This window comes from Acanthochromis polyacanthus, chromosome 19, assembly GCF_021347895.1.
Source record: "Acanthochromis polyacanthus isolate Apoly-LR-REF ecotype Palm Island chromosome 19, KAUST_Apoly_ChrSc, whole genome shotgun sequence".
NCBI classification, from domain to species: domain Eukaryota; kingdom Metazoa; phylum Chordata; class Actinopteri; family Pomacentridae; genus Acanthochromis; species Acanthochromis polyacanthus.
Genome location: NC_067131.1, coordinates 418767 through 434337, shown reverse-complemented (window position 1 = coordinate 434337; position 15571 = coordinate 418767). Strand labels below are relative to the sequence as shown.

The following is a 15571-nucleotide window of genomic DNA, read 5'->3' as shown; positions in this document are numbered from 1 at the left end:
GAATCAGGCTCTGAGATGTTTGCAGGATCCGGATCAGCTTCACCTGTTTGCTGCGATTAACTGGTTAACCTGTGATTGAATTATTCCCAGAAGGCAGCAGCTGGAGCCGCCATGCTGAGCTTCTTTGGTAAACGTCAAGTGATGCCACAGATGGTCTGTTCTTCTTTATTTACAGTCAGTGGATCGCATTTCAAAGAGCTTGTTGTTGTATGACATTTCAAAAATGCAGCAGCAGCGTTATCCAATTGGACTGATCTTGATTTGAAGTCAAGCTTCAGCTCATTATGAAACCTGAGAGAAGCTAGATGGCTACCCTAACCAGTAAAAAGTCCAGATCCAGAATCGGACGTGCTGCCTAACCAATTTTCTAAATTGCATTCACTGTCCAACCATCTAACAACTAGTAGTTCTTATCTGTATTAGAACCAGTATCAGCCGGGTTCTAATACAGATGAACATAAAATAGAAACTACAGACCTCTTTTTTATCATCATTAACATCATTTTATTTTGTGCCTCTTCATTCATTCTTTGCTTTGTGTTCTTTGAGTAGTGACAAAACAAAAACTTTCAAAGCCAGAAAAATGTCTTTTTATTAAACATCTACATTAGCAAATGTAGTATTAGACCTTTCCTGGTAGTCGTCTCTCTAAATTATCAGAATTGCATCTAACTGACTCTAAACAGTGAATCCTCTTAATGGGAACAAATTCTTCAACAGAGCGTCCCTTAAATTGTACCAACTAACAGAAAATCTAGATGACATCTGAACAGAACTTGAAGTCCCTCCCAGCTTCGTTCAGAGTTTATTATTAATTTGCAAACTTGATCATCTAGTAGTTAGATTAGCATTCATTATCAGTCTGCCTCAGTCATCTGCCTTTCTGGAGCCTCCACACCATCCAGGCCTCCTCAGAGACCTGATCACACTCTTCTTCCGGCTGTTTCCACTCGACGGCGGATTGCCTTCCTCTCCGTACACCTCATCCTCCTCTTCTTCTTTATCTCCGTCTACTCTGCTTCTTCTGCGAGGAGTTTCTTCGGTTTCCTCCTTGTTGTTGCCGCCTCCTCCTCCTCCTCCCTGCTCCGTCTCCTCACCTGCCTCCGGCATTTCCTCACTTTCACCCTCCACCATGCAAGTGGATGTAGTGATTATTGCAGGTGGATTTATTTCCGGCACCATGGCTCTAACTACATTGGATATCACTGGAGGTTTTGGTGCTTTCTTCTTCTTGGAGGAGCGTCTCAGTGGTTGAGGGCTGTTCTGGAGTTCCAGGTGTTTCTGAATAGCTGTGCTCAGAACCTCGGGGTCCACCGACGCTCCATGAACGTCCCACGTCATCCCGTCTTCGTCCCACTGCACCTGCTTCATGCTGCTCCTCCTCCCCATTTCATCTTTTTCCTCCTGCTGGCTCTTCAGACACGACCTCCTGCCCTCCACCTCTAGTGGTGAAGCATCCCAGGCCGGATCGCGTCCTCGTCTTTCCTCCTCCTCCTCGCCGCTGCTCACTGGGAACATGCTGGAAGATGGCGACACCAGGTTGGAGTTGGACCCCACCGAGGACTTCAGGTTCAATCTGGATCCAGGCGGCGAGCCCAAGATAGAGTGGGAGCCCATGTTGGAGGTGTTCCTCCGGAGCTCCCACCAGGAGCCGACAGGAGACGTCTGCACAGCTGCATCTACCAAATCCAGCTGTGAAGTCATTGTAGACATTGTCATTGCTTCTGACTTTTTGCACCTGCAGCAGCCGCCGCCCAACAGTGAGTCACTCAAGGAAGAGACGAGCGGAGATCTTTGACCTGAAACACCACCTCGTTTCAACCTGCTTTGCTCCGGATGGCGGACTGGGAGCTCAAGATGGCTGACTGGGGCAGGCGTCGGGGAACTGAACGCTTGTACCGGGCTTCTCAATCCTTCACCCTCCGATACCTGCAGCTCGGAGGATGAAGAAAAGATGAGCTTTTCCATCTCATCATCAACAAGGCATCCAGGATCTGAAGACAGTCCTGCTTCTGCTAAGCTGGCAGAGGACAGGATCGGGGATGGGAACTGAAACATGAGCAAGTTATTCTCCAGGAAGCCTTCATCCTCGGTCCTCCTGAGGAATTCGGGAGAGTTGGACCGGAAAGGTGACAAAGTTTGAGTCTGCAGGGGTGAAGACGTCGGTGTGGTTTCAAGTTGCTGCTGACATGTTTGTGGTGAAGGAGAATTTAAGAGATCTACAGGTGGTAAGGTAGGTGTGTGCAGGGGGGAGATGAACGGTGAAGGTGTGGTTGGTGTGGAGGTTAGTTTGGACATCGGAGAGTCTGGCACAGCCGAACAAACGGTGTCTTGGGTGAGACTACTCGGACGTGAGGACCTTCCTCGATACACCACGGTGTCTGGAGTGCTGCTGCGACTGTGTGTGCTGCTGCTGCAGCCGCTCCACCGCTGTGTGTTGTTAATCCAGCGCTCGCTCAGCACAGGTGGACTGTGCAGGTCCACGTTTTGGGTCGTTGGTGACAACTGGTGGCTGTTGGCGACGCTGAAGTGCTGCCACATGCGAGGCTGCTGCTGCTGCAGTGTCGCCGGATGCTGCTCAGAGTGAGTGTTGGTGCTGGAGCTGCGCTTCAGGTCCATCCTGGTCCAAGCCGGGTCACGCTTGTGTGGTGGGCCTGTTGCCATGACAACATCCATGGAGCTCTTGGAGAGGGAGAAAATGGGTGCATGGTCGTCGTCCAAAATCCCGGCTTCACTGGAGTAAGAGATGGACTGAGTGACGGAGCAGCAGACCGACTGCTGGTAGTTCTCAGAAGCAGGACGTCGAGGACTTGCCATGGCAACAGCACTGATCACCTGTGGAGAAAGTCACGTTTTAGTGTTGAACTACTTATTCTTCATAAATTGATATTTTTGGCCCCTTGGGGACAGCAAAAACATGTTCTGAACATATCGTCCTCCTGTTTTTAAATATTTTAGTGGGATTACATAAATAAGTCAGTAATGTATTGCATATAAAATGTCAACACTACAGGCCAAAAGTTTTGAAGCAACTTTATGCTTTTGTTCACAATGTCTTTTTTAAAAATCAGTATGAATTCTATGGATGTATTTACTGCATGATCAGACTTTACTTCCACTGATGTGCACATACTGATTCCACAATTTACCTTTAGGTATATGTTGAAGCATAAGCAACTGCTGAACAAATGTTAAAAGAAGGGCTCAGTTTAGAGTTGAGAAGATTTGCAAGAGTCAAAACTTCAGTGGAAAAGTATAAAAAAAAGACCCCAACAAATCACACTTTGTATTATTATCCCCTGCCTCCACGAAGTGGAAAAGAGTGATATAGGTTTGGCCTCCGTCCATCCGTCCGAGATGAAGGGGACAGCTTTTCTCGTAAACTATTACAGCTAGGATTACGAAATTTAGTGTGTAGCTTCACACCATGGACACCTTGATCAAGTTCGAAAATGAGACCTGTGCAATAATATTTAACAGAGTTATGGCCCTTCATCACTATCTTGCATATAGACTCATAGACGTCACATGTGGCGGGGGATATTGACGACCATGTCGTCTTGTTCACTTTTGGCTTTTAGGGTTTTGAATCCCAATAAATCTGAACTGTGTCCCTTTATAATCATGTTTAGTTTGTTGCAAAATACACCAGCGCAACTATGATCTTTTTTTGTACAAATTTGATCTTGCTTTCCAGTCTTGTGACCTCCAGTGTACCCCTGACCTCACTACAGTCTGACTCACTGGATGTAAACTGCAGGTATGCGTTTGCTGCTGGCTGCTACAAATTTTAACCATTTTTACCAAATCCACATCACAAGACATCAACAACAACCTCTAGCCAGCAACCTACCACACAAGATTTGGAGGCAACCCTGCTAGCTTTTGTCCGTTTAATGCCAGTTCTAGTCTCCCTTCCTGCCAAAGTTCCACCACAGATTCCCCATAACTATTTTGAGTGGACACCAAAGCCGCATTCTTTTTTTAGCTCCACCTAAGACGATTGTGATCACTTTGAAGAAATACAAACAAGCCAGAGCATTTTATTTTCTGTGAAGCTGCCAAGGAGGAACACATCAACCTATGCTCTGAATACACAGATTGCCAATCTACAATGAGCTACTTGACTGTTGAAATCACTGACTGTAGCCAGGTGTATTCGGATGGAGACCTGACATTGACATTGACCTGACCAAACATTATTGCAAATGCAAACATGTAATTCAGGAAAGTTAGATGCTCTTCAGGTTTGTTCTAACCCTTTGTGATGGATGTGGCTGTGTGAAAGTTCAAACTAAGACAATTTAAGTGCTCCAGACCATGCTGACAGCATGATAGCACACACCACGGGAAACAATGGGTTTAAGAGTAACCGGTGCCATTATTATCTAAGTCATGTTTGGGAATTCACACACCCAGCAGTAAGAGGAGTATATAGCGGATGTAGATTAATATTTAGCGGATGTAAATCTGGTATTCATTTATCTCTGTTTTTGGCCTCTGACAAAATTGGCTAGTCCCTAAATTTATTTGTTTAACTCCATAAAATCAATGGAAGCTACAGATTCAGCTGAAAATTCAACATGCATGGAACAGTACAGTTATCATAGACATCATTTCTAGCCACCACCACCACTTTGAAGCAATGTTTTAACAAATTTATTAGAGAATTGAATGAGTGGAACCTGAAGTCAGTCAGTATACACACCCACACATTCACAGGCACTCTCAGATTAACCAAATGAGATTACACAATCCAGATAATTTGATTATTGGGACAAAATGTTGATTGATCAAGACAGATTTAAGAGGGGATTTGACCATCAGGTGCCAGAAGACAAAGAAACAGACGAGACAAAGAATGACTGAGAACGGCAGGTGAAGGCTGCAAGAAATTACTGACAACAAGAAACTGTGTTTTAGACCATAACACGGTGTGCATGTGCATGGTTACAAATTTCATTCTTCTGTTCATTTATGAACTGATTATCCCCGACCATGGTCTGGTCAAAACAGGATTTTGAGTCTGGGTTTTCGATCCTAATTTGATTGAGGAGCACAAAACCTTAATGAATCCATATAAAAATCTTGAAGCCACCACAACACATGTCCCAAACTGACCTGTCTGTCTGTCTGGGTTTTGACCTGCATATTCTGACCTGCACATACCAAAACTGTCTTATGTAAAGCAAATGGAGGTTCATAAACACAAAACCGCATTAAAATGTCAGATAAGAGTAAAGTTCTCACCTTGCGTCCTGTTTTGCCCTCAGAGACACTAAATGGCGTCTCCCCGTCTTCCCCTCATTCCTTGCACTTCCTAATAAGATCACCGTTGTTGTCTCCAGCCCTGCAGTGTGTTTTACGTCCTTTGTGACTTTTCTTAGTCTTGATCCTCCCTTCTGTCTCAGCCGGACCTCAGGAGAAGCTGGCATCGGCCTGAACGTGTTGATTTTTTTTCCTTTGTGAGTGTGTGTTGCCGTGTCATATGTTTGTGTGCGGGACAGAGAGCCATTACTCCACCTTTAGCCCCGAGGATTAACATTCATCTCATTAGCTCCCGGCCAATCTCTGAGCGTGCGGATGAGTAGGGTTAGTGATAAGTGATCAGTGGGTGTGTGGGTGAGTGGCTTATGATTCAGAGTTAAGATCGGCTCAGCTGTCAGGGCCGTCATATTACATCATATGTCCTATCACACCAGTCGGACATCATGTAAAGGATGATGTGCGACTGTTACAGCACTGAGTGAATCTGAAATAAGAGACAAACTGCTTGGTGAGGCTAAATTTACACACAGCAGTGCACTGAGATAAGTAAAAATAAAACAAGACAGGTTACGTTGACAGGTTAAGATCAGTTAAGATAAAGAACTGATTGAATGTAAAAAACTGATTAGAAAACATGTTTCCTTACTTGTAGAATAGACCACTTTGAATGAGTCTCAGATTGTCAAAGACTGCTCTGATGAAAAAACAGTTTTTAGCTTTGCCAAGTTGTCCATCTGGTATTCAGTAGCTCACATGTGCAGGGAAGATAAGGAAACCAAAGCACACAAGAACATGCAGTTAATGTGCAAACGGTCGAGTACCAAGTAAAGTACAGAGTAAAATTCTACAATTCTACAATTTCATTTAGCAGACGCTTTTGTCCAAAGCGACGTACAACACAAGCAAGAATTCAGACATAAGGAAAAACCTGTAGTAAGTGCAAAAAGTGCTTCAAGTGCGATTGGTCAAAGGTGTTGCCATCAAGTTGCAGAAGAATTGCCAACCCCCCCCCCCCCCCCCCCCCCCCTTTTAAAAAAAATCTTTGTCAGCGCTAAATAAGTGCTGGGTTTTGGACCACCTGACTTATTCTACCCCTAAGGTGGAGTCAGATTAAGTGCCTAGGTGTTCTCTGAACAATTGAGTCTTCAATTGTCTCTTGAAAGTAGAAACGGACTCAGCAGAACGCACAGAGTTTGGTAGTTTGTTCCACCATTTGGGAACAACAGAGGAAAAGAGTCTGGCTAGAGATATCGAGCCGTGCTGGGCTGGAAGCACCAGGCGTCTCTCACATGCAGAGCGAAGTGGGCGTGAAGGGGAGTAGACCTGGATCAGGGAATCCAGGTAGGTAAAAACAGAACTAACCAGAAAAGCACTCAGAGAACAGTCCTCCTCCAAGGCTATTCAGTTGTATGATTAAGATGATGACCTTGATGACCCTAAAAATGACCTTGCTCTCATTTGTTTGTCTGTTTTTAGGTAACATTGCTGGCAGGCAGGCAGGCAGGCAGACAGACAGACAGACAGACTGACTGATTGTCACATACAGTGCCTTGTGAAAGTATTCGGCCCCCTTGAACTTTTCAACCTTTCGCCACATTTCAGGCTTCAAACATAAGGATATAAAATTTTAATTTTTTTGTCAAGAATCAACAACAATTGGGACACAATCGTGAAGTGGAACGAAATTTATTGGATATTTTATACTTTTTTGACAAATAAAAAACTGAAAAGTGGGGCGTGCAATATTATTCGGCCCCTTTACTTTCAGTGCAGCAAACTCGCTCCAGAAGTTCAGTGAGGATCTCTGAATGATCCAATGTTGTCCTAAATGACTGATGATGATAAATAGAATCCACCTGTGTGTAATCAAGTCTCCGTATAAATGCACCTGCTCTGTGATAGTCTCAGGGTTCTGTTTAAAGTGCAGAGAGCATCATGAAGACCAAGGAACACACCAGGCAGGTCCCAGATACTGTTGTGGAGAAGTTTAAAGCCGGATTTGGATACAAAAAGATTTCCCAAGCTTTAAACATCTCAAGGAGCACTGTGCAAGCAATCATATTGAAATGGAAGGAGTATCAGACCACCGCAGATCTACCAAGACCCGGCCGTCCCTCTAAACTTTCACCTCCAACAAGGAGAAGACTGATCAGAGATGCAGCCAAGAGGCCCATGATCACTCTGGATGAACTGCAGAGATCTACAGCTGAGGTGGGAGAGTCTGTCCATAGGACAACAATCTGCACAAATCTGTACACTGCACAAATCTGGCCTTTATGGAAGAGTGGCAAGAAGAAAGCCATTTCTCAAAGATATCCATAAAAAGTCTGGTTTGAAGTTTGCCACAAGCCACCTGGGAGACACAGCAAACATGTGGAAGAAGGTGCTCTGGTCAGATGGAACCAAAATGGAACTTTTTGGCCACAATGCAAAACCATATGTTTGGGGTAAAAGCAACACAGCTCATCACCCTGAACACACCATCCCCACTGTCAAACATGGTGGTGGCAGCCTCATGGTTTGGGCCTGCTTTTCTTCAGCAGGGACAGGGAAGATGGTTAAAATTGATGGGAAGATGAATGGAGCCAAATACAGGAGCATTCTGGAAGAAAACCTGTTGGAGTCTGCAAAAGACCTGAGACTGGGACGGAGATTTATCTTCCAACAGGACAATGATCCAAAACATAAAGCCAAATCTACAATGGAATGGTTCACAAATAAACGTATCCAGGTGTTAGAATGGCCAAGTCAAAGTCCAGACCTGAATCCAATCCAGAATCTGTGGGCAGAGCTGAAGACTGCTGTTCACAAACGCTCTCCATCCAACCTCACTGAGCTCCAGCTGTTTTGCAAGGAAGAATGGGCAAGAATTTCAGTCTCTCCATGTGCAAAACTGATAGAGACATACCCCAAGAGACTTGCAGCTGTAATTGCAGCAAAAGGTGGCGCTACAAAGTATTAATGCAAGGGGGCCAAATAATATTGCACGCCCCACTTTTCAGGTTTTTAATTTGTTAAAAAAGTATAAAATATCCAATAAATTTCGTTCCACTTCACGATTGTGTCCCACTTGTTGTTGATTCTTGAAAAAAAATTAAAATTTTATATCTTTATGTTTGAAGCCTGAAATGTGGCGAAAGGTTGAAAAGTTCAAGGGGGCCGAATACTTTCACAAGGCACTGTAACTGCCATGTTCCTTGGCAGAGTAAAAACGGGCATAAAGAGGTTCCTCTGTCTCCGAGGTTTTACATTAACAAACCTAAAGAACCAATCCTGTTGTTTTCTTGTTGTTGTTATCAGTTTATTTAAAAAGGGACCATGTACAATACTAAACATAAATGTTTCCATTTGATTCATTGTACCAGAGGTAGCTTTAAGATAATTTCCATCTGCAGTCTAACAGTTTTTTGTAGTAAAAACTGTTAGACTTTGTCAGTATTTTCCCAATAAAATATTCCAGTGTCATGGTTAGTTTGTAACATGTAATTTCTGGATCAGCAGGGCCCCCTTTCTTTTTTTCTTCTTTTTTTTTTTTTTTTTTTTTTAGCCCCGGGGCCTCTCAGGAGGTTAAACTGGCCCTGCAGACAAACAGTACGACCCGCTGAGAACCAGCCAGGTGTGTGGAATGCTCACAGCTCTGTAGGTCAGTAAACGCTGACGTTTGCGACGAATGCAGAGCAGCAGCTTCATCTTGGTCAGACTGTCTGAGGTAAAGCTGACGAGAATAAAAAAACAAGAAAAGCTAATCCACTCGATGGCTGGTGAGCAGAAAATGACACTAAACCCACTTCCTGTATCACGCGTGTAACTGTTATTTTGCTTGTTTACGTGCCTTTTTCCTCAGACCAGGCGTTGCTGCTGTCCGTGGGTCTGTCTGTGGCTCTGTTGGTTCTGCTGCTGCTCAGTTTCATTCTTTGCTACCTGCGGAGGAGGAAGAGGAAAGGCCAGAATCAGTACCAGGAGCTGCCGTCCACCATCCCGTCTTTACCGTCTTTATCCTCGGCTCCAGTGATCCTGGTGTCGCAAGGCTCCTGGGCCACGTTAGTACCGATTCCATCAACGTTTCCCCTAAAACACGCACACAGATGAGTCTTCTTCCACTGTTTATTAATTTGCAACGACTTTGACTTATAAAAGGAACAATATGAAAAATGAACTCTGGCACATATAAATGTATTATAAACACTAATTTGCTGCAGTTTTTGAAAATCAGCAAGCAGCAACTCGTGACAGTTTCTGCCATAAAGACACAAAATAGCCACTGCTTTAGACAAACGATTCTAAATCAGCAATGAATGACAACATCCACTTTCTGCAAAGACAGTTTAACTAATTTACAATCACAGAAGTCATAAGTCATCACTCTCAGCAATCTAAGACAGTAGAAGTTATTAATTCTTATTTCCTCTGTGTGCTGAAGGCCCAGTGAGATCCCGTTTACTTTGCCTCCTTGCTTCATCGCACACAACCATGGAGATGTAAAAAAAGGGGAGGAGGTGGTGAAAGAAGAGCAGGAGATGAAGATGGAGGTTCAGCGGGACGTACTGGCTCATCGAGGGTCACTGTCAATCAGAAGTTGGTCATAACTACAATACAACAACTTTAATCATTACTGCTTTTTATCTGACAGCAGGCCAGTGTGGTTACAGACACTTTTAACTCACAGAAATATTTTTTTTCTTTACAAATGTGATCAGCGGAGACAGAGAGAGATGGTTTCATGTTAGCATTTACATTTTTCTTTAGAATTAGATAGATGTTAGATGTTATTTTTTTTGAAGAACATTTTAAAACAATTCTTACTGTTATATTTCAGATTTTTACTGTTTTGTTTGTTTGTAAATCACAGATGCAAACTCGTAAAATCACAGAATCCAATTTATAGCACATCTGCTATGCTAATCTTAAAAAGAAAACCACCTAAAGCTCAGATATGAAGAATATGATAGATATGAAACCAAGTCCATCTGAACCTCCAACTTCTGATGTTAGTGCAAAATTTTATCAACTTCAAAAACTGATATTTGTCAGGTCAACATTGCTACACTAGTTTCTGTCACTAATTGTGCCTAATTTTAGAATAATTTTGTAAGTAATAAACTTTAATTTATCAGTTTTGTCTATTAGATAAGAAGGAAATACTATTAGTAATAATATATTGTGAATAAAATATATGATATATAAATGACATGGATATTGTTAATTTCAGATCATATTTTTTTTTTACATTTTTTGTAAATGATACAATATTGAAATTAAAACGTTATTTGCAGTTACAGATTTTTATTATTATTTTATATTGGACATCAAAATTCTACTTCTTTTTTGTAATTTATATATTTTTAATTTATTTTTGGTGTATTTCAAAAAAATATGGGAGAAGTCAGTAAAAAAATATGAGGGGGAAAAACCTACATACATACAATACAGTTTATTGATTTATTTTACAGCGCATAATCCTAAGATTAAAATCTGATCATTCTTCTCTATTTCTCTTCCTATTTCTTAGTCCAGACATTAAAAGAAACTTCTTCTGGTGTACTTTGTTATTTCCAGTCAAACGGCACACTTTCTGATTTTACAGCTTTAATTTGATGTTCCAATGGGATGTCCCTCTTACTCACACTCTACCTTTAAGTGACTCTATTTATTAGCAGTAAATTTTAGGCTGAACTGCTCATAATTTACGTTAAATTCGTAAACTATTTTACAATTATGTTTATTTTTAATACATATTTTTCTAATCATGTTTAGATTTTTTGTTCATATTTTTAGTTCATATTTTCGATTCATATTTTCCTTATGCTAAATATTATGTTTACTTTTCTGGAGTATTAAATGGGACAATATCATTAAAGAAAATTTTGATCAAAAGTTGAAGCTCACCCCCTAAACGTCCTCAGAAGTCCATCCTTTCCATGTTTTCGTCAGGCTGGTACCCGGTGGGGACGGTTCTGGCCGGTTTATACTCAATTCCTCTACCTCTTAACGAGGTGGTGGCGCCCCCTCCAGGTATGTCCACCCGCCTCTGCTTCTCGGTGGAGTATCGATACAGCAGCGAGCAGCTCCTGGTCTCTCTGCTCCGCCTCGGCAACCTCCCTCCACGTTTCCACGGCAACGTCACACTGGTGGAGCTCCGGCTTCTCCCCGACGACCGGAGGCCTCGCCAGGCCAAAGCCCGAGGAACAGGACCCGACCCCGAGTTCAACGACTCCTTCGTCTTCCAGGTGAAGAGAAAGTCGCCAAAAATATACTTTAACAGGCAGGATTTTATTTTTGGGACAGATGTTGACACATATTCAGTTCATTACCTTTTGATATTACAGATTGATAATTATATGCACGATGAGAAATGACAGAGAAATTTGACAATTTTATCTTCAGTAGTTCATGAGATAGTGGCCATTCCAGAACTAGAGGACAATTTGGGCTTCAAAATCTTTGAAAAATCGACCTTCTCTTTTCCAGTTTTCTGCTCCATATTGATCAATAATAGGTTTTGATTGGCTCAGCTTTCACATCAATAGTAGCATTTTTATTCCATGTTTTCTGTGTTGTTTGCTAACCCTACTGTAATCACAGTTACAGGGTTGCTATTCCATGCTAATGTTAGCTTTTTGCTAACAGCCAGCTAAAGCTAAGCTAGAGGGTTAGGTTAGCTTTAGCTGGCTGTTACTGCTGACCAAGAGGACAAACTGACTGATGGAAAACAGTCCAAAGAATTAGTCTGATCCTGATAATATGAGGTAGAGTGAGACATTCAATCAAGGCTGACAATGGGATTAGAAGTGTGACAATTGTTAGATGAGAGGACATAACTTTGGTGTACCCATTCTCCTAACAAAAGGTTCTGCTGACAAGATAGCTAATCTTCCTCCTCAGCTCCTGTGGTGTACCGCAAGGTTCAGTTTTAGGCCCAGTTTTATTCTCTGTTTCTATGCTCCCACTCGGTCAAATTATCACCATGTTTCTTTTCGCTGCTACACAGATAGACCTCTCTCTGAAAGCCTAGCATCTGTCTTTAACTGATGGAACGATATAAACTGTTGGATGGCACAAAGCTTCTTAAACAACTCCAAATCTGAAATCATTCTGTTCCACCCTCCAAATCCCCACAACAGCCTCACTGCCAGCATCCCCTGTCCTCTATCCACTAACGTAAAGCCCGTTGATAGAAATCTAGACGTCCTGTTTGATTCTGACGTCAGTTTCACGCCCCACATCAGCAAAGTCATCCAGACCTACTTCCTCCAGATTACAACCATCTCCAAAATCAAATCAATCCTCCCTCAGTAAACAGTGATTATACCTAATCATCCATGCCATCATTTATTCCCATCTTGATTCCTGTAACTCCCTTTTATTGGGCGTTCCACAGAAATCCGTCTCCCACCTCCAACTGGTCCAGAACCAGCAGCTCAGCTTCTTATTGGTTATAACGGATGACATCACATCTCCTCTGTTGTGGCACCCTGTCCGTTTTAGAATTGATTTTAAGATGATCACTTTTAAAGCTTGTCAGGACCTTGCTCCTGGCTATATTTTAGACATGTTAACCCCATCCATACGTCCCTACAGCAGCCTTAGACCTCAGGTGGGTTCCTCCTAGTTGTTCCAAAGTCGAGGCTTTGTGACCGGGTCTTCTCCATCAGGACCTCAGCTTTGGATCGACCTGCCTGAGGCTGACCAATCAGTAAATTCTTTGAAATCACTTCTTAAAACCCACTTTTATCGACTGGCCTGCCTGTAAAATTCTCTTTTATTTCTCTTTTAACACAATGTTCTACCTGTCAAAGCACTTTGTGAATGCTCTTCTGAAAGGTGCTCTACAAATAAAGTTATTATTATAATTATTTGGGTTGTTGTGGGACACGTGCATTATAATTATTTAAAATATTGTCTTAATTAAAAAAAATGTTCCCACAATTACAAGAGCCATGAATGAAAAATAAACCCCCAAAAAGGAAGTTTAAATGCCATTTAGATTGAGATTGAGTATGGTCATCGAGGGGGTGGACAAGAGAAAAATGTCATTTTAAATCAAGACTTGATTGGGATTTTTAAAAATATTTTCAAACTTTCTTTTCTCCTAGTTTTTTATATTTGGTCTCAGAACAAGAACATTTAGATGACTGCTGCATGTTTTTGGATTTAATACATGAATTATTTGAAATTTGGTGAGTGGGATGTAAACTGTCCTCCAATTCTGGAATGATCCGTAGTGATGTTCAGAGACAGTCTCAACATGTGCAAAAACGAAACAAAAAAACAACCTAAAAGAACATGCAATTTTACAAGAAATTTGATCTCTGAAAGTATTTACTATATCATAGGGACCATATCAGATAAAGGGTTTGGAAGCAGAGCAGTTTTACCCTCTTTGTGTAGTTTTTGAGAAAAATTTGTTCAAAATTAACCCTAATCAAAAATGGTGCCACCATCCCTTGTACTTGGTTGTGGGTTTAGACCAGTTTACCACTAAAATCTAGACCATAAAATATTACAGAGATGATATTAAACTCAATTTGTATTTTTTGTAGGTAGGACCACGCTGCTTCTAACCCTCAGATATTCAAAATATATCTAGAATTAAACAGAGTTTCTATATAAATATCAGAATTTTATGCTTGATAATTCTCAGGCAAATTAGGGATGATGAAGAAAAGAAGTTTTAAAACTCTGATGATTTGAAAAGAAATGTCTCAGTAATAAAAGTCTCCATAGTCCAGTGCTGGAAGAAAGAGAGATTGTTTTGTTTCTATATTCCTCAATAATGTGCAATAACACAATGATAGCTCTATTTCTTATAACTCTATTTATTCCACTGTATGCTTTTACTTCCTACTATTTTTTATGCAGATATTTAGTTAGATTGTTAGATATTTCTGCTCATGTTTGTCTTATATTTAGACTTCAAATAACATGCCTGTTTCCCCTCAGTATAAATGAAATGTGTAGATTTTGCAGGTACATCATCACTGCATACTTACATTTTTATGCTTGTATTTTTCTACATTTTTTCTTTTCTGCTGCTTATATCTCTCAGACTGTTTAGTATTTCTGATTCTGATATTAAAATTTCATATGCAACTTTTCCCACATTTATAGTAGATTTTCTTGGTGAAACCATGTCTTTTTGGGAATAATCAGCTTTTGTTTGCTACTCAGGTGTCTGGACGGTGTGCGTCTCGCAGCACGTTGAGTGTTTGTGTTCTGAGCGTTCAGCAGGATGGGAAACGGCGAGCGGTGGGCCGGGTTCTGTTCCCTCTGCAGGGGGAGCTCGGTCAGGCCGGCAGGGTTCTCTGGAGAGACCTGGAGACCGAAGAGGACACTCAGGTGACCGAAACAACACAACACAATCCACCGTAGAATGATCGCACAGCTTTATGACTGTCCCTATTGTCTGTCAGTGTTCGGAGCTGGGCGATGTGCTGATCTCTCTCAGCTACAGTTCATCTCTGCAGCGCCTCTCGGTGGTGGTTTTGAGGGCTCGAGGCCTCCAGCTGCTGACCGATGCAGGTACAAGACGTTCCAGTAGCTTTACATGATTAACACGAATTAGGCCGTTCTTGTGCAGCATCTGTGTGTGTTTCCTAGGTGTGTATGTCCAAGTGAGCCTCCAGGTTCATGCTGAGGTGGTGAAGGTGAAGGTCAGTTGTGTGGTGAAAGCTGAAAGCGACCCGTACTTCAACCATAGGATGACCTTCAAGCTGAGACCTCAACATCTGGACGAGGCCTGTCTGAGGTTCGAGCTGCAGCAGCAGAGCGACGTCTGCTCAGGTCAGAGCCGCTCACCTTAGTGATATTTGATCAGTGTCACGGAAACGGTTACGACTTTACCTCCAGATTATAATAAAACTAGTAAAACAGCTGCTGGAAAATTATCGTTTTCACACTGTAACAACAAAAAAGTGTAAAAACGATAATTTTCCAGCAGCTGGAGAACCAGATAAATGCTGTGAAATAATCAAAAATAACAATATTGTAAAAATACATTTTTAGTCTTAATTTTAAGTAGGATAATGTGTATTTTTTTTCGCTTTTTAACCTTTAAAATGGATGTTTTCATGTGCAAAAACAGTGAAATTACCTAATTATTATTAAATTATTATGATTATTATTGCCATCATAGTTATTATTGTAACACTAATAATAGTAATTGTAATGAATCGGATTTTTAGAAATTACTTTTAAATGTAATTTTACACTCATTTAAAAAAATCTTTCTTAAATTTTTGTTGTGGAAACTTCTATAATTATACAGGATATTTCTGATCCAACAAAATCTATCTCAAATTACAGC

The 15571-nt window shown here is 41.5% G+C and overlaps 1 protein-coding gene across 1 annotated transcript; it reads left to right on the top strand.

Moving 5' to 3' along the window:
* The first annotated feature begins 5583 nt into the window (after window positions 1-5583).
* On the top strand, window positions 5584-15068 carry syt15 (synaptotagmin XV). The gene is made up of 7 exons (XM_051939949.1): window positions 5584-5587; window positions 9038-9308; window positions 9689-9843; window positions 11200-11495; window positions 14437-14604; window positions 14679-14787; window positions 14866-15068. Exons 1-7 carry the CDS (start codon window positions 5584-5586, stop codon window positions 15066-15068), a joined length of 1206 nt encoding a protein of 401 aa, XP_051795909.1.
* The last annotated feature ends 503 nt before the right edge of the window (window positions 15069-15571 follow it).